Genomic DNA, 22,220 nt, shown 5'->3' with positions numbered 1-22,220 from the left:
CTCTCTCTTCTCTCTCCCCCCCCCCCAAAAAAAAAAAAAAGAGAGGTCTAATTAATATCCCGAAATTTTGCAGAACTTTCAAGTGGTTCTGATTGTTATGTAGTTCTGAATGGGATCCTCAATTATTTTCTACAAATTTCTTTCGATCTTAAACTACTGGTTTTTCTTCTTAAAGTATTACTGGTTTCTCCTTCCTATTTTTGCAACAATTCTCCATTAAATGATTAAACTCTTTTTTTTTTTGCCTTTGCAAGTCCAAACAATATTACTTTGTGCGGTTGCAGTATTCATCTTAGTCTTTGCTGTAAAATTGAATCGTTATGCTTCTTTGGCAGGAATTGTCAGATCACACAGCTGACGTTAATGTGCAGCATGAATTACTTGATGGGATGTTCACTTTTTATGATTTGACAAGAGCCACACTTAATATATACCAGGTACTGATCACTATGCCCTGTATTTGAATGCATGGAAACTTAGCTCACTTGAATTTTCTGACAAGTAAGCAGATCTTAGTTTTCTCACTAGTTTGTCTGATTATAGTTAGAAGCTAGAAAATGTAAAAATAGCAAGGAAAATCAAAGGGGAAGAGGGAACAATAAGCCACTGACTACAGTACCAGAGCACAATGATAGTTTTTTGTTTTTAATTTTGGTAAGAGCAAATGATGTTCAATGTTAGGGTTAGATTTGTAAGGTCAAACAATGGCCATATGGGTCCACTTTTTGCCTTTATCTGGTCTAATCTAGAATCTCCCCCACGGTATTCAAGAACCCATGGAGTTTGGCAGTCGACCTTAATTAGTAAGAGGGGAAAGTTATGTGGCGATTTGTCTTCTCGGCAAACATTTGGACAAACTAGGAAGAGAGGAATAATAGGATGTTTAGGAGAGTTGAATGGGGATCCCTCAGGAGGTTATTAGATCATCATGTTAACAACTGCGAGATAGGCCTTGACATCAGAGGCGTTTGGGGTACATCTGTGTACTATGCGGCACTGGGGACCTCATTGTTTCTCTTCTTTGGACCTGGAATCAGGTTCGCCAATCTTGGATCACCACCTCCTATTACCATTAGGTTGAACACCAACAATAGTGCTGTTGGCAACCCGGGTTGGCAGGTATAGGAGCCATGTTCAGCAATAGGTATATTGTTGTGGACTTTTTAGGTCCTCCTGGTATAGCTGACTCCATTACAGCAGAATTAAGGGCTATTATTCAATTGCTGAAGTTAGTTTTGCCCTATGGTTGGAGCCCAATGATCCTGGAAGGTGATTTTCTTTTGCAATTCAGTGGCTTCAGGCTCATAGCAGGGGACATAGTGTTACTTCTATCTTGTTAGGTAAGACTAAGCCCTTCTGCTTTAGGGAATCTCTCTTTTTCTTGTAGGAGATGGGCCAATTTCATTTCACTTAAATTGGCTAGGGGTGGCGTTGTACCACTCTGTATTGTCCTTATCCTCTGATGTAGTCCTCTTGTGGTAGGTGTTGGGCCTTTTCTTCATGTCTTATTCTACTTCTTGTACTCTGCATCTTTTTTCTATCAATAAAGCTGCTGTGTATTTGTTATAAAAAAATTCAACGGGAACAAACTAGAAAATGTAGATGCGGTTTAAGATTCTTGAGACCTTTTTTTAGGTGGGGACAGCAGAGTTAACATGATATTGGCTGGGACTGATCCCAATTCACTTGTCAATCCCTCTTTAAAATCTGGTGGAAGCAGGCGTTTGGGATCTCCAAATGGCCGGAGTTTGGGCCAATCCAGCCAGCCAATACCAGGCATCTGTCCCCCAAATCCTTGTTTATTTCCACCAAAACATGCTTAGACCTTTGAACATGAAGCTGATATGGAGGACAAACAGGAAGGACCATGTGCTCTCTCTCTTTCCCATTTTTCTGGGGAAAGGGGAGCGGGGCTGTGCTATGAATGGAATCTAATTTGGTAGTAGGGTACTGATTGGTTGTAGGATCCTGGTCAAAAAGCATGTATTTATGATCCACACTGAAAATATGATAAATCGGTTGGTTTGCGACCCCGGCAAAACTTGGCTGAATATTCTTTGCAGCTCTACGCAACATGGAAGGGAAGGGGAGGGGATGTCACCAGTTGAGAGGGCACTTTGTTTTCATCTTTTCCAATTAAACCCTGATTGAAACTCTGATTTTATTATCGCAGGTAGGTAGCGTAACATTTGACCTGCTTCTGCTTCTTGTGTTGGGATCATATTTGATACTGCTCTTCAGTTTTCTCGTCATCACAACCAGGGTATGCTCTCTCACCTGCCTATTTTTCATACTTCTCACTGCCAGGAAAGCACCAACTTATCTGAACATTGAAACATGTCTTTGTGCAGGGTGTTGATGATCTCATCAGCTTATTCCGCCGACCTCCCTCCCGCAAGGTTAAAACAGCATAACCAGAGGTTTCAATGCTCCAGAGTGTTGTATGAGTGGTGCTTGAGTCTGCAGATTTATTATTGTAGCTTTTAGTTGAAAGCACCGCAAGCAGTCCTAGAGCTGGTGCATAGTTGGTCCACTTTATAGGTTAGAGGGATTGTTTATCGCTTAAGAAAGGATATTTTTTCAATGCAAGAAAAATTTTGGCTGATATTTTGATGCTATTTTTGGAAAAATCTTCTTGTAACCAAAGTTGGTCAAAATAAGTTGTATTTTTTTTTTTTGGGTAGCATAACACACTTTTCCTTTTAACTAGGATGAAATCTTGTCATTTTCACATTTGTACTCAGACCATGACAGCTTAAGAATGACAATGGCAAATCATTTTCAATTAATTTTGATAATATTATTTTTATCCAATTTAAAGATTCTTTTAGAATAAAACAGAAAGAAGAAAGTTACTTCTCAGTTCACCACTTTGATCATAATATGTCTTCTCTCCCAATTTTTTTCCCCTTGTTTTTGTCTCTGGGAAGAGGGGTTGTGCTTTGAATGGAAACTAATTTGGGAGTAGGGTACAGCTTGGTTGTAGGCTCCCAGCCAGAAAAACATGTATTTATGACCAAAAACATTGAAAATTTGATAAATTAGTTGGTTTGCGATCTGGCAAAACTTTGATTAATATTCTGTGAGGCTCTATGCAATATGGATTTCACCAGTCAAAAGAAACAATTTCTTAGTTCACCACTTTGGATGTATGTTTTATTCTCGATACCAAATCCACCAACCTACGCATCTGCAGTTTAATATAAGAAAAAGAAAAACTTCATTAAGTAGAGAAAAAGTGAATTACATCTGTGTACGACCTGAAGTTGCAAAACTCATTTGCAATATGTTACACATCTGAACAACGTCAATTATATGAGTTCGTGCAAGTTCGGGGAGGGAAAATGGTAAACCAACACGGGCACAAGTATGTCATTCAAGTGTCAATTGATCGTTCCGGTGGTCCTCTTGCTATAGGCAATCCTTCCTTAGAGTTCTTGGATTTTGCAATGTCCACGAAAATAACACGACCATTGAGCGTCTGCCAATGATTTCCTATGTTATTTACCACAAAATGTGTATCACAAAAGAACAAGAATGGGGTATTTTGGGATATCACCTTGCCATCCATTTCAGCTCGGGCATTTGCGGCTTCATCTTCAGAGGCAAAGGTTACAAATCCGAAACCTTTGGATCGGTCAGAGACTCGGTCCATTACTATTGTAGCTGTAAAAGTGAACAGATAAGCTTGGAATGCTTGCATATTTATATCAGGATGGTGATAGTTTTGACATAATTAGACGTCAGATAACAGAACGCACCTTCAATCACTTGACCATACTGTGAAAACGCTTCTGATAACCCGTTTTCTGTCGTGTAATATGATAATCCTGCAACATTGCCGGAATATGAATGTTCAAAGCTCAGCTGAAGGTTTCAAAAAGTTTTAAACGGTGAGAATAAAATTAATGCTTTTTCATGGACCACAGTTTAAGGAAATCAAGGTAACCCTACTTTTAGCTGCAGCATGTAGCAGGACAAGAATTCCTAGGCTTCTCCTCCATCCAATAAATGTGATCAGAAACCTAAATTCCACTAGGCAGGTCACTCGCAAGGTAACATCGTGTATCTTACCTCAGTTCAAATCATGAGGGTTTCTCAATTCCCACATTCAGTCCCTTTTTTTTGCTTCTCACATTCAGATAGACATTCCCCCAGTAATTCTATAACTGCCTCAAAAGCATATTCTAAATATTATAGCTCCCAAGAAGGACTAACAATCAAATATCAAAACAAACAGTTAATACAAACATTTTCCATTTTAGCTGGGGGCAGTAGTCTGTTCCAGAACTGCAAGAATAAACAAAATGGGAGTAATAACCTTGCTTCCAGCACCTGTAATAGGCCACAGGAAAGGAACAAAGACAGAGTATCATGGGGAGGAGAAAAAGAGAAAATAAGAAAGAGAAGGGGATCGATGGGAGGGAAATATATATAAACCAAATTAGCAACCTCACCAGATCCACCATCTCTCAACTTCCTCCAAAAACCAAAATCCCAACCGAGCACAACAAAGGCAATACAATCCCTGATCCTCCCACAATATAATATGCTCACCATTACCCATCTCATATCCAATGAAGCAAGAAATGGAAGGTAAGAGTCTTCAGATATTATTCCATGGGCAAGCAAGAGTGTATCTGCCAGTCACTTTGGGTTCCCACCATTATCAGCCATGCCATGCTTGGACTTAATCACAGAGTGCCTTAAACTTACCCCTCCTCAGAGAAGTGCCAAAGCCAAAAGGAAGGTAAAAGTCTCCAAATACTCTTCATGGGCACGTGAGTGTATCTGCTGCTCATATTGGGTTCCAACCATTATCAGCCACGCCATACTTGGACTTGATCACAGAGTGCTTTAAACTTCCCCCCTCCTCAGGGAAGCACCAAAGCCATTTGGAAATGAGAGCATCATACTAGCCAGCACATTCACCCCCTGAGGTCTCCATCTTGAATTGCTTTACACATCAATTCCCAGTTAACCAAGTGATCTTTATTTCTCATTGGCTGGATCCCAAAGGAAATTTCTCTGAAGGTTTTCCAAAAAATCTTACAAACTGTTGTAGGAGCCTTAAACCAAGAGAGTTAGTACAAAGGGAGGTTAGCCATAATGCCTTTGATAACAGTGACCCTAGGGAAATATAGTTCCTATTCCAACTCTCAGGTCTAGCTGAAACATTTTTATCATTAGGTCCCAAAACCTAAAAGCCCTACAATTCCTGCCTAGGGGATGGCCAAGATACTTGACAGGCCAATCCTCACATGGCATCGAAGGACATTAGAGAAGTTAAATATATCAACACCATTAACAGTGTTTTACTCCCAAAGCTGCATGCAATTTCACTATCACAAAGATTACTGGGAGAGGAGCCCACCTCCATGCCACATTTTCCCTCTCCCCCACCCTTCCTGTTCGTTTGTGATTGGTACTACATTGCAATTCCAAGCTCCAGCATTTTAAACATTCACAAATTATATCAATAAATGCAAGCTTTACAACATACTCTCCTGTTTTACTTTTTCCACCTCTGGGATCCCTAATTCCTTCTCTATCTTGTTTGATCTTTGCCACCCCAAAGGAAAACAGAACAGAAATTATGAGGAAAAGATAACTTGTCTCCATCTATCTAACAGGTTTTCTTTTGTATACACATCACTAGTTCTCATAAAATTCAAGACCCCAAAGCAGACAAAGAAATAAATAATAAACTCAAAACAGATTTAGAGAAGGAAAATAAGCAGCAACAAATCATAGTAATAAGAAACACAATGAAATCAAAAGAGAGAAAGATAGTAGAGGGAGATCATTACCTCCAACGAAAAGTTTCGAACTGATTCCTCTGTTACAGATGAAGAGCGAGGGACGAAAAGAAGATGAGTTACAGTCCGATCGAGAGAGATGCCTGAAGAGTTGCGGGATTCTTCTATACGCCGCCATGCGTGAGTTCGTGACAAACAAATTTTGGAGTTCTCAGTCTTCTCTTTTGGGGGGTACGAACAAGTGAGAGAATATCTGATGTGTGTAGTGTAAACATACGTGGCTACGCCTACGTCTCCTCTGGTCGGACCGGTTCAGCAGTCTTCAATAGCTTTAAAAATCGGGTCGGGTCGGTCCGGTCAGGATCAACCAAGACCGATCCGGCGATACCAAGCCGATTCGATCCGAGTTTTAAAACTCAGGAGCTTTTGCCGTCAAACGTGAATTCCCCTTAAAAAATTAACAAAAAGTAAGGGCAAAAAGAGGGTAAATGCCTGCTTTACAGTCTTCCTTCCCTTAGCTGGCCTTCTCCTTCTTGCCTGCTCGCGGGTATCGACTCTCGATTACCTTTCAGTTGATGATAGAAGAACGTGCTTCTGACAGTATTAGGGTTTCCGAACGAAGATGTCGCAGGGCGGGAAATTGATGCCGAATCTTGATCAGCAAAGCACCAAATTGCTTAATCTTACGGTGCTTCAGAGAATCGATCCCTTCGTTGAAGAGATTTTAATTACTGCAGCGCATGTTACCTTCTATGAATTCAATGTCGAGCTTAATCAATGGGTTTGTAAAGCTTTCATTTGCTTTCTTCAGATCGTTATCGGTCACTTGCTGATTCGCTTTGTTTGTCCTCATTGGCTTTGCAGAGTCGAAAGGATGTCGAAGGATCTCTGTTCGTCGTTAAGAGGTAGATTCATGTACATATGTTTTTGTCTTTTGATTATGTTATTTCTGAATTACCTTTTGGATGAAGGTATATAGATTAAAGACTAGGGTTTCGACGTTTTCAGTGACGTTTACTTGTGCGAATCTCTCATATGTTTTTGTCTTTTGATTATGTTATTTCTGAATTACCTTTTGGATGAAGGTATATAGATTAAAGACTAGGGTTTCGACGTTTTCAGTGACGTTTACTTGTGCGAATCTCTAACTTTGTGTGAAAACAATATCTTGCGACTTCTTATGTCGTTTTGGTGGCATGATCGTCAAGACTTACCGATCCATCTCTCGTTGCTATTCTTACAGGAATACTCAACCTCGATTCCAATTCATTGTAATGAACCGAAGAAATACAGGTCCACATCTTTAACTCATGCTCCTTTTTTGTTTTCGTAGGGGGTTTTTTCCGCTTGATTGTTGACAACATTTCTACACGACTTTTGATGGCTCACAATAAGACCTTGGAAAAAATGAGAATCTTTATGGATTTAAGGAAGATGTTGGTGCTCTTCCCCTCTCCTGGTTTTTGTCTTTAGCTCCAGAGTCCGAAGCTATGCAGTCCTTCGAATTTTTAAGCTCTATATAGATTGAATCTAGGCATGATGAAGTGACGCTGAGGTTATGGTCTCTATATCAATTAAAAATAACTGCTCCGTAATTGAGTTAGCAACTTAGCGTCTAAATTTAGAATTCCTCAGGAGTCAAAGCATGCTGCATAGACTTATTTTGGTTTTCTTGGTTCTACTACAAATCCCCGGCTGCAGCTCCTATCTGGTCATAGACCAGCTGACACAAGGCATTGTGAGGGAACTCCAACAAGGCGACCAAGGCACTCTTCCGGAAAAGGGTGCCTGGATGCCCTGGTGAGACCTTGAAAACTATTAATTTTGGTCAGCATATCCAATTAGTTCTCTACAGTTTTGTAAACCTGTCATCTTGATTTGTGTCTTTCAAATCCAGGCATGATGAACATGTGTTGGGAAAAAAAAACCAGATCAGTAAATCAAGCAGGGAAGGGAAAGATCTGAAAAGCATCTCAAGTCATAGTTATCTTGGTTGTCCAATCATGCCATCCTAACTTGCGTTGTTGTTGTCTGATTTATACTTCATGGTTTTTATTCATATTTGATGCTTGTACTGTGCCAGGTATACTTTAGTTTTTAAGTTTAGTTGGGGAGATTGAGTGTATTATGTGGTTTGCCTGAAATTATATGTTGTGAGATACTGAGATGTTTTTGTCGACTTCTATATTCCAATTCATCGTAAGCCTGTGGTAGTTATTGTTGTGGGTGAGTTTGGACAGTGCAATTGTTAGACCTTTGCACATGCAATGGTTGTCACATGGTGTTAGTAGTTTTAATAATGGGATTATGTTACCATATGTAAGGGTGTCAATTTGGGACCAGAACCGGGAGCCGTCCTAGAACCATCACGCTAATTTCCAGTACCGGACCATCCCATTAATAAATGGATGGTATTGAGACCTGGTTTTGGTAACAATTAATAAAATGTGATGGGACGGTTGTAGAGTAGGATTGCCAATGGTACTGGTACTGATATACGGTTAAGTACATGATGGGACCGGAACCACCACTACTCTTTCAAAGGGTATATTTCATGTTCTTGTGTTCAAGTTTAATGGTTGTAGTTGGATGTATTTGTGGTTTTTCTCTTGTGGAGGTTTCAGTCAATGGGGCTTTAGTCCTGTTTCCATAAACTTGTTTAGTGATGGCATTAAAATCATATATGGGATTGTTTATTGGGTCGTCATTAATTCTTAGTTGTCATTTTGATAAGCTTGCTTGTGATCTTAGAGAGTTTGAAGAAGTAAAACCATGAAATCATATGGATTTGTATTCTAAGTTGCTTTCTAAAGTAAGGGGCACCTTAGATCTCATGTTAGTGAAAGATCCACAACACAAATAATGGAACCACCTCGTTAGGAACCACTGAAAGTTTTCTCCCTTTTGTACAATTGCCTAGAATCGTTTAGGAACCAGCATGCCATTAATAATTGGGACCGGAGCCTAGGTTTGTCCCATTAACTAAACGGGATGGTTCTGGGATTGGCACCTTTGGTACCGGTATGGACCCGTCTCGAATACTAGGAACAGTCCTGATTGACACCATTACCTAGATTTAAGTATTTATTGACAGGATATGAGAAGGGAAGCTTGTTTGTACTATCACTAATGAACTAGTGGTTCACATGTTTATCACCATAGTCCTTAGACTTGAGGAAATTCAAGTTTACCGAGGATTTTCTTATATGTTTTAGTTTATCAATTATTGAGCCCTTATGTTAGTGATGGGTGGAATAGTTAATTGACAAAAACAAGTGGTTCACATGTTTATCACCATAGTCCTTAGACTTGAGGAAACTCAAGTTTACCGAGGATTTTCTTATATGTTTTAGTTTATTAATTATTAAGCCCTTATGTTAGTGATGGGTGGAATGGTTAATTGATAAATGTTGTGTGAGAGGTGTACTTCCCAACAGATGATCTGCAATTGGTTGAAGGTTAGGTACCTTTATCTTACTTGTGAAACTGAATGATTGAAACATCCAAATTGAGCCCATGCCTTTTGCATAATTTGGATTGTTTCAAAATATAATTTTATTTATTTAACTATTTACGGAATGGTTCTGATGTTTCTTGTAAGTTCCATTCAAAGCACCTTTATGTATAAACCTTAGTTTACGGTATTCTACAGTTTTTTCTTACAGTATTTACAACTGTGGATATATCAAATACAGAGGAATCATTTGCAAAAATAGATGTGAGATCGGGTGTTTGCATGATTAGAAGTCTATATTTTAAAGACCCCTAGACAGTATAGTGATGTTAGGGACATTATATGAAACTAGAGAACCATTCAAGTAATTCATCAGAGAATAGAAGCCCAAGCCCATGAGATCCTTCCTTGCATGGATGGGGGGATAATTTTATGTCTATGTAAATGGGAATAAGTTTGGCAAACCTATGTCACACATCCTAGATCCCTACAGATCTATCGAAGGGAATCTCTTTGATGATTTTGGAGCACTGTTGGGTTTCAAGATGCAAACTGCTGGAACCATCATTTTCAACCTCTCTTAACTTAGAAGAATTGTCAGATTTATAGCCTTAAAATGAAAAATGTGCATCCAATCGTCATATAGTATGAGAAAAGGTAGAATAGTTTCTTGGGACAGTTAAATCAGCCTGAGTTATATGTTGTTGGTACCAAGTATTGTTCTTGCTTATTCAGAACTGCTTTTGGCATCTGTTAGTAACTGGGTTGATGTATGAAAATGTGGGACATAAAAACAGGGTACTATTCACTATGCACATGGAGATGTGCTGACTCCAAGGTTCAAATTTCAGTTGAAACCGAAATTGGACCGAAACTCTGCATGTTTCGGCTGGCCATTCATTTTTCCGTTTTAGTGGTCAAATGGCCATATTTTGGCACAAATCATTAGGAAAACCCTAATCAAGCATTTCTAGGTTGGTAGTGTACGTCTTACCTTACTATATACTTTCTCAAATGTAGCCAATTTTACACATAATTTGGTATTATAACACACAAAACTCAACGAAAACAGTTAAAATATGCATCGGAAATGAAGAAAAACCATTTAATATGACACAATGTCTGTGTGTTACAAGTCTACAACAAGGTTAAAACACTCCAATGAAACCGTTCCCCCTATTCTATATCACCATCACATAGAGTTCTAGGAAGGCTTGAAACTTTGGGGGAAAAGGGTAATACCCCTAAGTTTAAATCTTACACAAATCTTGTTCAAATGCGGTAAATCGTTGCTCTAGGTGTGTTGTAGTAGTCCCCAACACTTTGTTCCGCCAAGAAATTTAGGTGATTTAGCCGAAAATACCAACTCTTGATTTTTTTTTTCCAAGTTATCTTCCTCTAACTGGCAAAACCACTTGAATTGCACGAAATAGGTCAAAATTTCAACCAATTTTGATCAGAACAATGCTTTTATATGCTCTGTTTTGTACCAAAATCAAGTCGAAATCAAATTCGGCCGAAAAGCCAAAATTTCAGTTAAAACCTTGCAGTTCTATTGAGTTGTACACAGCTTCAGTTCGATGCCTTCGTCAAAACCAAAATATTTTGCAAATTCATGATGGTCTCAACCGAGATTTTGAACAATCTGATTCATGCTCTTTTTGGTTTATGTCAGCTATGAAATGTCTCTGGCTATCTTGCTTTGTCTTTCGTTCCCTTGCATATGATAAGGTCGTGCCAATATTTATTTCAAGATCTGAGACTTAAACCGGTGTGCTTTTAGAATGCATTCTTGAAGTTTTAATGCAAATTGTGCCCCCTAAAAGATGGAACAGCTGAAATTGGTTTATGTTGCCGAACCCTAATCGAGATGATAAATAATTGTGGTAACAACTTTCATATATTGTTCCCTCATCATTTATTTATATATTATTTTTAACAAGCCTCTGCATATATATGAGGACAGACAATTTGGTGGAGAATCTCTTAGGAGATTTTGAGTATGAAGTACAGGTGCCGTATCTGTTGTACAGGAATGCTGCCCAAGAAGTTAATGGCATTTGGTTCTACAATTCTCGTGAATGCGAAGATGTTGCAAATCTCTTCGGCAGGTACTGTATTATTGTTGCATTTCATAATGATGATTCCAAGTCACCTGATTTTAAGTACTTTATGTTACTTTTCATTGTATCCTGATTGATAGCTGCAGAAGAAACATAAATTAACTCGTATCTTATTTAAAAAAAAAACCTAGTATTTTGAATGAGCTTGTATTTTTATGTCTTGAGAACTAACAAAGGTGGGACCATGGGATCAGGTTTCATTTGCTTATTAAGAGGCGGGCTTCAAGCAAAATTTGACAGAAATTCTGCATGTTTCAGCTGGCCATTTTGGTGGTCAAATGGCCATATTTTGGCCCCGAAACTTCAAGAAACAATAGTTAAGCATTTTAAACATATTGGAGCCTTTAGATTGTAAACAAAAATATACAATAGTAGTTTGGTTTTGTACTCTAGGTTGGTTGTGTAAGACATCCTTTTGTATACTTCCTCAAATATAGCATATTCTACAAATAACAACAGCAACAAACTCAGCCTTATCCCAACTTAATGGGGTTGACTACATAGATCCATACAAAACAAAATAGGAAAAAAAAAAAATCCAAACTGAAAATGGGGAAGGAAGAGATGAAAAGATGAGAGTAAGAGGAAAGAGGCACAACCCAACAAGTCAGGATAATCTTAGCTAACTGGGGTCAACTACATGATTCTTGCCCTCCAATAGGCTCTATCCAAGGTCATACTTGGGACAAGACTGAGACTATGCATGGCATTACTTACCACTTCGCATATGGTCATTTTAGGCCTTTCCCCTTGCTCTTTTAGCTCCTTCATCGAATAACTCCTCCTTGCTAAGGCGTTTTCAAGCCTCCTTTGAACGTTGACATACCACCTCAAACGACTTTCACAGAGCGTGTCATTTATCGTAGAAACTCCCAAATCATCTCTAATATACTTATTCCTTATTTTATCCTTTCTGGTTTTGCCACACATCCATCTTAACATCCTCATTTTGGCTACACTTAGCTTCTCTATATGACATTTCTTAACTACCCTACATTCTGCCCCGTATATCATTGTTGGTCGCACAATAGTCTTATAAAATATTCCCTTAAGCTTTAAAGCGATACGTTGATCACACAACATTCTGGACGCACATCTCTACTTCATCCATCCTACTTTAATTCTCAGTGAAACATCATTATCTGTGTCACCTTTTTTTATGTATGATTGATCCCAGATATTTAAAATAGTCACTTTGCAGAATGTCTCTCAATTTTCACCATTTCATTATCCTCTCATTAGAGATCTGGGGCCAAATGGAGAAGGTTGTGTCTCAATCAAGAGCTAAACGCAATGCCTTAACTTTTGATTCCTAATGACACAATTAAATGAATCGACATCAAATGTACATATATATTGGTCTATATGATTTCTTGTATATTGTTTTGCTTTTTAGGCTTACTGATTCTTTTTTGTCCAGGATACTTAATGCATACTCCAAGCTTCCTCCAAAGCCAAAAGTATCTTCAAGCAAAAGGTAATGTTTGTTGCTGCCAAAGTTTCATATTTTTTTTAGATATGTCATAAAAAGGATTTATTTTCTCTTCTTTCTTTCCTTTTTTTTTTTTTTTTTGGGATCAAATGATGAATGGTAATATAATTGATAAGAAGAAAATGGATACAATGCTAGTGTACAACAACAGCAGCATCAACTGACATTGGGGTTATTTTCTTATGAATGTGCAAATTGATTTTAGAAAAGAGGAGGAAATAATAATAATAATAATAATAATAATGTGAAATTAAGGGACAGGTTTTCTGTATTTTCCTTTTGCTTGTTTATATGTAACTCATAAACGTTGCATGGGTAAATTGCTTCCTAATTTTGTTACTTAAAACTGGAGACTCTAGAAGTAGGAATTGGGTAAGAGAGCCCTGTTTGTCAATATTAGCCCTTTCTCTTTGTTATACTGCACATCTTTTTTGTTTTGATGTAAAAGGGTTACTGTTTTGCTTAGCATGTGCATCCAGGCAAAAATAATGAGCTGTCCCCCCCCCCCAAAGGTTTTTGAATGCTCAAATGTTTTGTTTCTTTGAAGGCATGGTTTTATCATATTTTTCAAATGTTGTCAAAAGCAACATGCTAACCGAACATTATTGTAACTAAGATCATTTTTTTAGCTTTCAAGGACAAAAAAAATGCTTCTGAGAACATAATACCCAGATGCACCCATAGTTATCCTATTCGACATTAGGTATATTTTCTGGTAGATGATTCTTACATTCACTGTGTCAACGTCCCTTGGCAAATTGGTCCTAATCTTGTTTCTTCTTAAATCTGTAATGTAGCAGTGAGTTTGAGGAATTGGAAGCTGTCCCAACTATGGCAGTGATGGAGGGTCCACTGGAGCCATCATCAACTGGCTCTACCATCAATGACGGTCCTGATGATTCTTCATTTGTGAACTTCTTTAGTGTATGTACTCTTCTATATCTTCAAATTATACTCCTTGCCAAGCAATATGTTACGTTTGGATGCCTTGTGTGCTGAACCCATCCTCTCCCTCGGACTGAATTTAGAGGAATTCAAACTTTCCATGTGTGTGGAAAAGAGAGGAATTTCCATGGGATCTTTATGAATGTAGAGAATGAACTTTTGCTGTCCCAATTAGTTGAAAATATCCACTTACATTCTCAAGGGAAAAGAAAAAAGGAACTGACTCACCATCATAGAAATAGGACATAGTCCATTATCTCCATAGCACAAGTAAGGGACTTGTTCCTACAGTGGTTAACTAACTGATTAATGGTTATCTTTTCCTATGTCATAGTCCATTATCTCCATAAAAAACGCTGGACTTAATAGAAGTTTCTAGTAGTGGCTTATCGGAGACTTGGCTGGATCTGTGTCAAAATCTATGTCTACAAACCCTTGAACTTCTTTCCCCTCCTGATATCAGAGCTGGAAATGTTCAAATAGAACAGTATGAGCTTATTTGTTAAATTTTTTTTCGTTTTGGCTACCGGGTTATCCCATGAAATTTTTTGTTTTCTAATTCTGGGATTTTCAGTATTTCGACTGTTTCAGTGATTTTGCCCGAAACACATGATGAAAATCCATTTGGAAGCTTAACATAAAAATTCGGTCTCAGTGGTGAGCAGTGCTGGATCATGTTCAGATTCAAGCTTTAGTTTAGGATATTTTATCACTTTGTTTCCCTAACCTTTCGTCTCTAAGAAATATACCATGAGATCTACTTGAGTTTTCTCAAACCAATTGAAGAAAAAACATGGAGAAGAGAACCGGAGGAAAGCCATTTGATGCAACCCTGGGTTGGATGCAGTTAAGATTGTCCAGTTGGGTCAACTGAGCCTCAGAAGACTTTATTTTGACCCATGGTTGGGTTCTATGGACCTTGGGCTTCTTATTTTTGGTTTATTGGTGTGATAGGCGTAATTTATAAGTCCATAAGTTGGGGTAAAGGTAGTGCACAGGATTAGTTGTCAAGTGTTTTGAGTCGGATTAGAGTGATTAGGAGTCCTTTTGTGATTCAAATTACAAATTTTAGAATGCCTTTATATATGCAATGCCCCCCACCCCCCACCCCCCACAATCAATTAGATGTAATTTGAGTAAAGAATGAGTTTTTATAGAGAATTTTGGTGCTATTGAGCAGTGCATAGGTTGATTTGATTTCTTAACAATGAATTGTTTCCTTCATCTCAGATCTGATCACAGATTTGATAATTGGGCCTGCTTGCATCTGAGTTCGATAATCTGAATTTTCAGATTGCATTAAGGTTCCAAAAGCCTAAATTTGGGCCGCTCTGGGCCCACCAAAACAATAGAGATCCAATTATATATGGAAGGACTGGCAATTCTTTAAATAAATGAAAGTTCAGAATGGAACAGTAATAAAAGCAGGGACAGAAGGGGTATTAAATTTAAGAGGGAAGGATGTGTCTGGAATTTTAAATAAGAATGGAGAAAGGATAGAAATAACTTTAAGAAACCGGGGGGTTAAATATAATTTAGTGGATCAAGCCCTTAAGGGTAAATAACCAGAGAACTTCTACCTATCAATAGAAGAAGAGGCTGGTGGTAATCCAGCTTGCTATCAGATGAAAGAACTCATTGTGTAGGGCTCAGTTTAACCTGAGCTTTTAGTCATAGGTTTGTCACACTAAGGCCTCTTAGGGGTGGGCAATAGCAGTTCCAGAAATCAGGTTATATGTCAATCGAAAATTTCTGAAATCAAAACTAACGGAAAGGAGATAACCAGTGCTGAACTCGATTCGACAACTCGCTACTCGGACCAGCTTTAGAGCTCCAGTTTGACAGGATGGGTCGCCCTAAGAGAACTATATGATTCTCAAATTCTGAGAACGGAAGAGGAAGAATTAGGCTGCATTTGGTAGTCATTAACGTTTTTTCGTTTTACGGGAACAAGAAAATGTAACCTTCCGTTTGGTGTCCACAGTTTGTTTTTCTTTTTTTTTCTTTTTTTTTTTTAAATGAACCAAGTAAAAAAACAATGCCAGAAACGAGAAATGTCGGCAAACTCTTCTATCGTGTTGCATTTCCTCTGGTGGTGTAGTTGCACCCCCTTGATCCATCGTACTGGAGCAAGGGGGTGCGGCCATTCCTGTTCTTTAAATTGTTAGGGATAGGAAGATCCTTCCTCCCGGAAATTGCCTTAAATTTGTATTTAGGTAACGACTGGGATTCCTTCGCTGGCAGCATGATGGATCCTGTTTTACTCTACAATCATTGCTTGGATCCGGTTGATCTGGAGTTGCGGTTGGGCCTGCCCGGTCAAGGTCAAGCAGGCGGGATAGCTGAAGATCCCAACCTAAGTCAAGCATTGGGCTTGCTTGGGCCCGATGGCCAAAAGGGGGGGGGGGATATAGGGCGAGCCCCTCCTTGAGGAGCAGGACCGGGAACTAGAAATGGTTACCATGTTCCAACATTGGAGTTCTGTTCCAAAATGGAATTTTGACACAAACGGAAAATTCTGATTTTGACACGAAACGCTGTATCTGGAACAGAATAACTAACAAACTTAGCCTTAGTGAAGATCTATGTAACTGTGTAGGGCTGTCACTGTTGCCTAAGAACAGGGCATTCAACATGCGAAGAAAATACAAGAAAGGAGGAGATGAAGGAAAGGAAAAGTGAATAGAAATCGTACCTGGAATAAATAACAAGGATGAAGCAAGAATAGGAGGAAAGTACTGTGATGCAGTTAAATCACCTAAATGAGCTTATTTTATAAGAAATAAGCTTTGGGTTGGGTTATGTATGTGTTGGGCCTTTGATCCAAATGTATTTTCACTGTAATGGGCCACTTTAATGAACTTATAATATGTGTAGAGGCTACACACACGAGATTAGTTATAAATAAGTGTCTTTATTTCTTTATTTTAATTGTTATCAAGTGTTTGGTTAGGATGGATTAGGACTCTCTACGGCTTTCTTTGGTATGATTTCTATTTGTATTTATTAACTATTTTTTAGAAATTATTTGTGACAATAAATTATGAATTACAAATAGTATTCGTTTGGTTACTATTTATGAAATGGATTATATAATGAGAAAATAGGTTTCAGTTTTCACCTTTAGCTTTGAGCTTCAAGCGATAGAGATGGTAGGATTTGGGGTTTTTTATTGGAAAAGTATAAAACATACTGAAGTTACCTATTTACCATTGATTTTGAGTAGTTTAGCACACGTGCCTCATTTAAGGTAGCAAAAATCAACATAAATGATTTGTTGCCACAAATCACAAATCACAAATCACAAATAGCTTGAGAGTAATTTGTGATTTGTGATTTGTGATTTGTGATTTATTCTAATTTATTATAAATAAAAATAAGTGTTATAAATCATACCAAACACTAGTAAAAATCGAAATAAGTCAAATAAATACAAATAGAAATTAAACCAAAGAGAGCCTAAGTCTAGTCCTTTTTAGTTTCAGTTTCCTAGTTAGTTTCCTTTATTATTTCAGTTTCCCAATCAGTTTGTTGTAATGGGCCTGCAATATTGTTTGTTTTAATGTTTCTGTATTTGTACTTTGTTTTTTATGCAAAGATTTTTGAAGACTTACAATCTGACAGCAGGCATGACCCTAGACTTTGATGGATGCCCTTACAAGCTGATAGTGGGCATAAACCTTGGACTTGGAAGGATGCCAGAATCGGCTCCATGTAGCTTACACCTGGGATAACCGATGCTGGACCACGTCAATCTTTGAAGGATGTTTAGCCATTGTTTGGTCTATTTCCATCACCCTTGTTTGGATCAGTTTTTGGAAAGTCAAAACCTCTCTGTTTGGCAGGTTTTAGGAGCCACTTAAAATCTCATTCAATTAGCTTTACAAGGAGACCAAGATCTTGCATATCTGAGTTTTTTTGGAAAGTTATAGCAATGTTATTAAGGGGATATTGTGTTGTGACTTAAATCCTATTCCTACTAATAAAATCAAGTAGAAGTTCTAGTTTAGTTCCTTTATTCCCTAGTTTACTTGGTTAGCACGCAATGGAGTTGCTAGACTTGTGATTGGCGTCTAAATAAGTGAGTTTTGTCATGGTTCACAAAGTTATATAGTAGTATGACTAAAAGTAGTCTTAAACCCTCAAGAGGTGTAGCTCGTGTGGCTTGGGACCATGCCTAAGAAAGCAAAGGTCTTGAGTTTGATTCCTTGGCGGGAATATCTTTAAACAGCCCATGAAGGAGAAAAAAAGAAAAAAGGTAGTCTTAAAGTTCAATATTTGGCAAGTTACGAAGTTGGAATGTTTCTATTTTTCTGCTCTGTTTTTCGCGACACCATCACCAATATAAAGGCAAGGGTGCTGGTGAAGCTAATTAGTTGAATTTTTATTTGCTTATTGAATTGAATTTGAGGGTTTACTTGTTACTCTACTTTGTTGGTCCTGTGGTTGGTGCCTTCGAGTTCTAGACTTCTAGTGCTAGTTTTTGCTTTTCTAGTTAATCTCCATTTTCGTCTTGTTTTTTACTCTTCATTTTCTTCTCTGAAGTTTCTAGGTCTGCTACCCATTGTGGCAGTGTTTGCTGTCCTACATCAGTAAGTCTTGACAATCATGAGAAAGGTGAAGGTGGTGATGGCAAATGCTGCTAGCGGCCCATATCTACTCTGAAAAGGCATTTGGGTCCTGGCAAGGAATAGTGGCTGCCTTGTCTATGTGTTTAATATACATCTTATCATACGGATCAACATTTATTTTATGACACGAGCTAAATAGTAGGCTGAATGGTCGATTGAATTTCTAAAAATGACTTCTTGCAAGTTCTTTTTTTTTTCATTCTTTTTTGGTAAATGACTTCTTGCAAGTTCTGGATGTGCACTTTTATATAGTTTCTATTTTTGGGATTCTTGTTCTGCATTTTCATAGCTACTTTATCTCTTTCAATTTGTCTTTGCATAATGGCTTAGCTCCTGAACCGTCTCTAACCGTGAGAAATTCTTCCAATCCTGTTTTTCAGGCAGCAATTAGCTTAGGGAATGCTTCAAATGCAACAATTTCTGGACAAGGACATCAGTCTAATGCAACAGCCCCTGTATCTTCCCATGCACCCAGCATTGTTCCCTCCCCTGTGCCAACCTTGCAGATACCTTCTCCTCTCCCAACGTCGTCTGCTTCTCTAATGCCCCTTCTTGATTCACCTGATCTTAGCAACAATAACCGTGCAGCCAATCTTGTCAAACCTTCTACATTTTTCACTCCACCACCACCATCGTCGTCTGCATTGATGATGCCACCCATCTCTTCTTCTATGCCAACTGCTCCTCCTCTTCATCCTCCAGTGAATCTGCAGCGCCCATATGGTGCTCCCCTGCTTCAACCCTTCCCGCCACCCACTCCACCTCCATCTCTTACTCCCACCCCTTCTACACCAAGTTATGGACCAGTTATTAGTAGAGATAAAGTCCGTGATGCACTACTGAGGCTTGTTCAGGTATTTTGAATTTATTGTTTCCTTTTGGGCGATCGCATGTGTGTGTGTGTGTGTTTTTCAATTTATTGTTAGTAATTATTATATTGTGGCTTTCGTTTCGGCGGTGTATATTAATGAGGTTCTTAATAGTAATTCTTACGTCACTAACTTGAGTAACGTTCTCAGTACTTGATTGGCAATAATTTAGCTTACGATTCTCATTCAAGTTTGATTTCAAAATATGTTGATCTGCTTTTAAAAGGAAAGGGTTATCACTATATATGCTGGAGGATAATTGGCACATGATAATTCCCTTCATTGAAAAGTAACAAATGTATTAGTAATAAATCTGAGTCTGGTCACCTTCCATTTTCATCTGATGTCTGATCAAATCTCAATCTATTCAGCCAAAGTCGAGGGGTCTAACAGAAGGGTGATAGATATTAATGATAAGCTCCTTTTCCTCTAGTCTCATCCTCCGTGTACTCACCCATTTGGCGACGAACCCCTTACAGCACTGTATGGAGATTTTTTTTTTTTTTTTTTTGGTGGGGTGGGTGGTGGAAGGGGGATATCTTTTGGATTTGGGATTACCCTTTGTGCTACCAATGTCAATTTCTTAGGTACTTGTTTGATCATATTGACTGGGCCCAGAAATGCGCTTTAACATTTGGACTGTGGGATATCATGTCCGAAAAAAGAAATTATCAGGCTGGTACGAGACAGATTTATTCCTTTATTTTTTTCTTTTCTTTTTTCCAATGAGTTTTCTCTATTCTTGGTGGGTTGGGGGTCAGATTTCATGGGGAGGATCCCTCTAAATTATTGATGTTTGAGCAAGTTTTGTCATTCATACTTGCCTATGATCTTGTACAATTTTGGTCCCCACCTGGCATTGCATGGTAACATAGTATAAGAATTGTGATGCTAGCTTGGACCAAAATTGGAGCCTGCCATAGAATGGTGGTCCATTGTGTCTTCTGGTTTTTCCATCCTCTCTATATGGTACCACCCCCCAAGCCCCCACTTTCTCATTTATATTAAAGCCAATTTACCTCAAAAATAGCTTATCGGAAGAACATTGTAAGATCTAAATGTATCATCATCTTGGCAGCTTTTTGACTGTTAAATAGTTGCTTGTTGCTTTATGCACTCTGTTTTAGCTTTTCAATTTTGGTTTTATTTTGAAGTAGAGCTTTTTTCCCATACCAGATTTCTAACAATCTGTATGTGGTGCAGGACAACCGCTTCATTGATATGGTTTACCGCGAGATCCTGAATGCACATTATTCATGACATGTGAAAGAGGTGGTGTCCAGTTGAGCTGTCACATTGGTTATGTAGTTGTGATCGATTAGAAGTGCCTGTAAGATGGGTTTTGTACAGCCTTTGTTCTCGTCATTTGCTTTTGAAGGGGGGTAAATATAATCGGTTTGTGTTTGTTCGGCTTTTAAAACTTTATGAAGAAAATACTTCATTTTATGTTTTTCTGGACGCATTTTGGGTCAACCTGCTATCACAAGTTTGGATAAATTAGTCAGAAAGGAATTTAGGTAGAAAGAATATCAAAAATTCATAAGGTGGTTCAGTGTTCAGGTATGGATATTTTGAGGGAAGGCATCGTGGTAAATTTGTAGATAATGTGATCGTGTACATTCTGCAATAACGGGGCAAAGGACCCCCGCTGGTCTGGCACAGGAAACTCCAGATGTTCTGGCCAATGAAAGCACAGGCGGGGGCATCTTCAGTGCACAAGAGGGGGCCATGTGGTTTTTTAGCTCCCGCCTTTTTCTGGGCGCTACTTTTCTTGTGCGTTTCTGGGTTCTTTTTCCCTTCTATTATTCTGAGGCACCCCAATTCCATAGCAGTGGCCTACGAAATAAAAACTACATCTGAACATAAACAGCAACCAGCAATGTCCAGAACCTGGCTGTGTGTGTGGAGGAATAGGGTTATAATCCTTGGGGGGATCGGAGTGTGAAGCCACTCAACACCTGATTGATTGACACAATAGCGTTTTACATTCACAGACGCAAAGGGATGTTAGATCTCCGAAATACTGTTGTGTTTCTCCTTATCCAAATCTCCCAGCCCAAGATACAAAGCTTGTACAGCAAACCAGTGTTCTTGGTCTTTTTATGTTTGATTCGGTTGGTTAACCAACAGTGATAGCCAGTCCGCTACAATCCGTGGGGGTTCCACATATCGGCCTCATGGTGAGGGGAGATGCAAAAGAAGCATGTTGGCCCAAAGGACGAGCAAACAACGCATGCTCCACTATTTCCACTCCATCATCACAGGGGCAAACTTCTTAAAGGACAATATTTCTTCTCATCAAGCTCTTGAGACTAATTCATTAATGATTCAGAAAGAAAAAAAAAATCGACATCTTTGGTCCGAAATTTTTAAACAATAAATCTAAATGTTTAATGATTAATTTATGAAAAAAGATTTGGTATCCTGGTGGTATACCATAAGCTAGCACCTGTTATATGTATCCCCTTATGACTTCTGATGAGACTATCCATACCAACAAAAAGAGCAAATCACCCAATCCCCAAACAAGGTAGGAGATAACTATTATGAGAAAAATACAACGGTGTGCGTAGTAATGACCAATTTAGAAAAAACTTCCGCTCGCTAGGCTGTGGGTATAATACAACAGGAGATGTTGCATTTACTAATAACTGACAATTTAATGACATGAGACTTAACTGAAGGCTGCGCCGGAGCTCTTCTTTGTGCGGCATTTTGTAACTATTGTTAAAGAAACATTATCTCAAACTCAATGGTGGTTACATGAATGTATTTACTCACTGAATCAATAGAACTACTTTTTGATTGTCAAAAAAAAAAAAAAAAAAAAAATGACCCCTATATTGTTGTTGAATGATACCCATCATTTGTCCCCATTGGTTGTTTTTAATTTTTCATATATTCTGTTTTTTGGACCAAATTAAAATAAAAAATAATAAATTGAAAG

General features: G+C 38.4%; 3 protein-coding genes and 1 long non-coding RNA gene across 5 annotated transcripts in view; 3 read left to right on the top strand and 1 right to left on the bottom strand.

Annotated features, from left to right (window-relative positions):
• The window catches only part of LOC122087320 (nicalin-1), an 18,560-nt gene extending 15,762 nt beyond the window's left edge, over window positions 1-2,798 (top strand). Inside the window, exons 12-14 of the mRNA XM_042656401.1 lie at window positions 336-437; window positions 2,174-2,263; window positions 2,352-2,798. Of these exons, the coding sequence (XP_042512335.1) occupies window positions 336-437; window positions 2,174-2,263; window positions 2,352-2,414 (255 nt within the window). The 3' untranslated portion in view covers window positions 2,415-2,798. The remainder of the gene's footprint in view (window positions 1-335; window positions 438-2,173; window positions 2,264-2,351) is intronic.
• A 405-nt stretch (window positions 2,799-3,203) lies between these two features.
• Window positions 3,204-6,006, bottom strand: LOC122086432 (small RNA-binding protein 11, chloroplastic). The gene is made up of 4 exons (XM_042655232.1): window positions 5,811-6,006; window positions 3,762-3,830; window positions 3,560-3,666; window positions 3,204-3,481 (listed from the first exon to the last, which is right to left on the bottom strand). The coding sequence occupies exons 1-4, from the start codon at window positions 5,935-5,937 to the stop codon at window positions 3,377-3,379; spliced, it is 408 nt and encodes a 135-aa protein (XP_042511166.1). The 5' UTR covers window positions 5,938-6,006; the 3' UTR covers window positions 3,204-3,376.
• A 217-nt stretch (window positions 6,007-6,223) lies between these two features.
• LOC122086431 (mRNA-decapping enzyme-like protein) lies at window positions 6,224-20,719 on the top strand. 2 transcript variants are annotated; one of them, XM_042655230.1, is made up of 8 exons: window positions 6,224-6,540; window positions 6,624-6,664; window positions 7,003-7,052; window positions 11,180-11,324; window positions 12,757-12,813; window positions 13,626-13,752; window positions 18,785-19,258; window positions 20,477-20,719. In XM_042655230.1, the coding sequence occupies exons 1-8, from the start codon at window positions 6,382-6,384 to the stop codon at window positions 20,531-20,533; spliced, it is 1,110 nt and encodes a 369-aa protein (XP_042511164.1). In that variant the 5' UTR covers window positions 6,224-6,381; the 3' UTR covers window positions 20,534-20,719. The 2 variants fall into 2 exon arrangements, with proteins under 2 accessions (XP_042511164.1, XP_042511165.1); XM_042655231.1 differs by having other exon boundaries at window positions 6,225-6,540; window positions 13,629-13,752.
• LOC122086433 lies at window positions 19,266-19,929 on the top strand. Its single transcript, XR_006142411.1, has 2 exons — window positions 19,266-19,756; window positions 19,861-19,929. It is a non-coding gene; the product is annotated as an uncharacterized LOC122086433 (long non-coding RNA).
• Window positions 20,720-22,220: the final 1,501 nt, after the last annotated feature.

Source organism: Macadamia integrifolia, chromosome 8 (genome assembly GCF_013358625.1).
Source record: "Macadamia integrifolia cultivar HAES 741 chromosome 8, SCU_Mint_v3, whole genome shotgun sequence".
Classification (NCBI taxonomy): domain Eukaryota; kingdom Viridiplantae; phylum Streptophyta; class Magnoliopsida; order Proteales; family Proteaceae; genus Macadamia; species Macadamia integrifolia.
Note: the sequence above shows the minus strand (reverse complement) of the source record. Positions and strands in the feature narration are given on the sequence as shown.

Excerpts from the sequence above, each read along its gene's own strand:
- LOC122086432 (XM_042655232.1), bottom strand. The coding sequence starts at position 5,937 with ATGGCGGCGTATAGAAGAATCCCGCAACTCTTCAGGCATCTCTCTCGA. Across the intron at positions 3,831-5,810 it reads TTCGAAACTTTTCGTTGGAG|GATTATCATATTACACGACA; the intron begins GTAATGATCTCC and ends GCAATGTTGCAG. Across the intron at positions 3,667-3,761 it reads GTATGGTCAAGTGATTGAAG|CTACAATAGTAATGGACCGA; the intron begins GTGCGTTCTGTT and ends TCACTTTTACAG.
- LOC122086431 (XM_042655230.1), top strand. The coding sequence starts at position 6,382 with ATGTCGCAGGGCGGGAAATTGATGCCGAATCTTGATCAGCAAAGCACC. Across the intron at positions 11,325-12,756 it reads GTTGCAAATCTCTTCGGCAG|GATACTTAATGCATACTCCA; the intron begins GTACTGTATTAT and ends TTTTTTGTCCAG. Across the intron at positions 13,753-18,784 it reads CATTTGTGAACTTCTTTAGT|GCAGCAATTAGCTTAGGGAA; the intron begins GTATGTACTCTT and ends CCTGTTTTTCAG.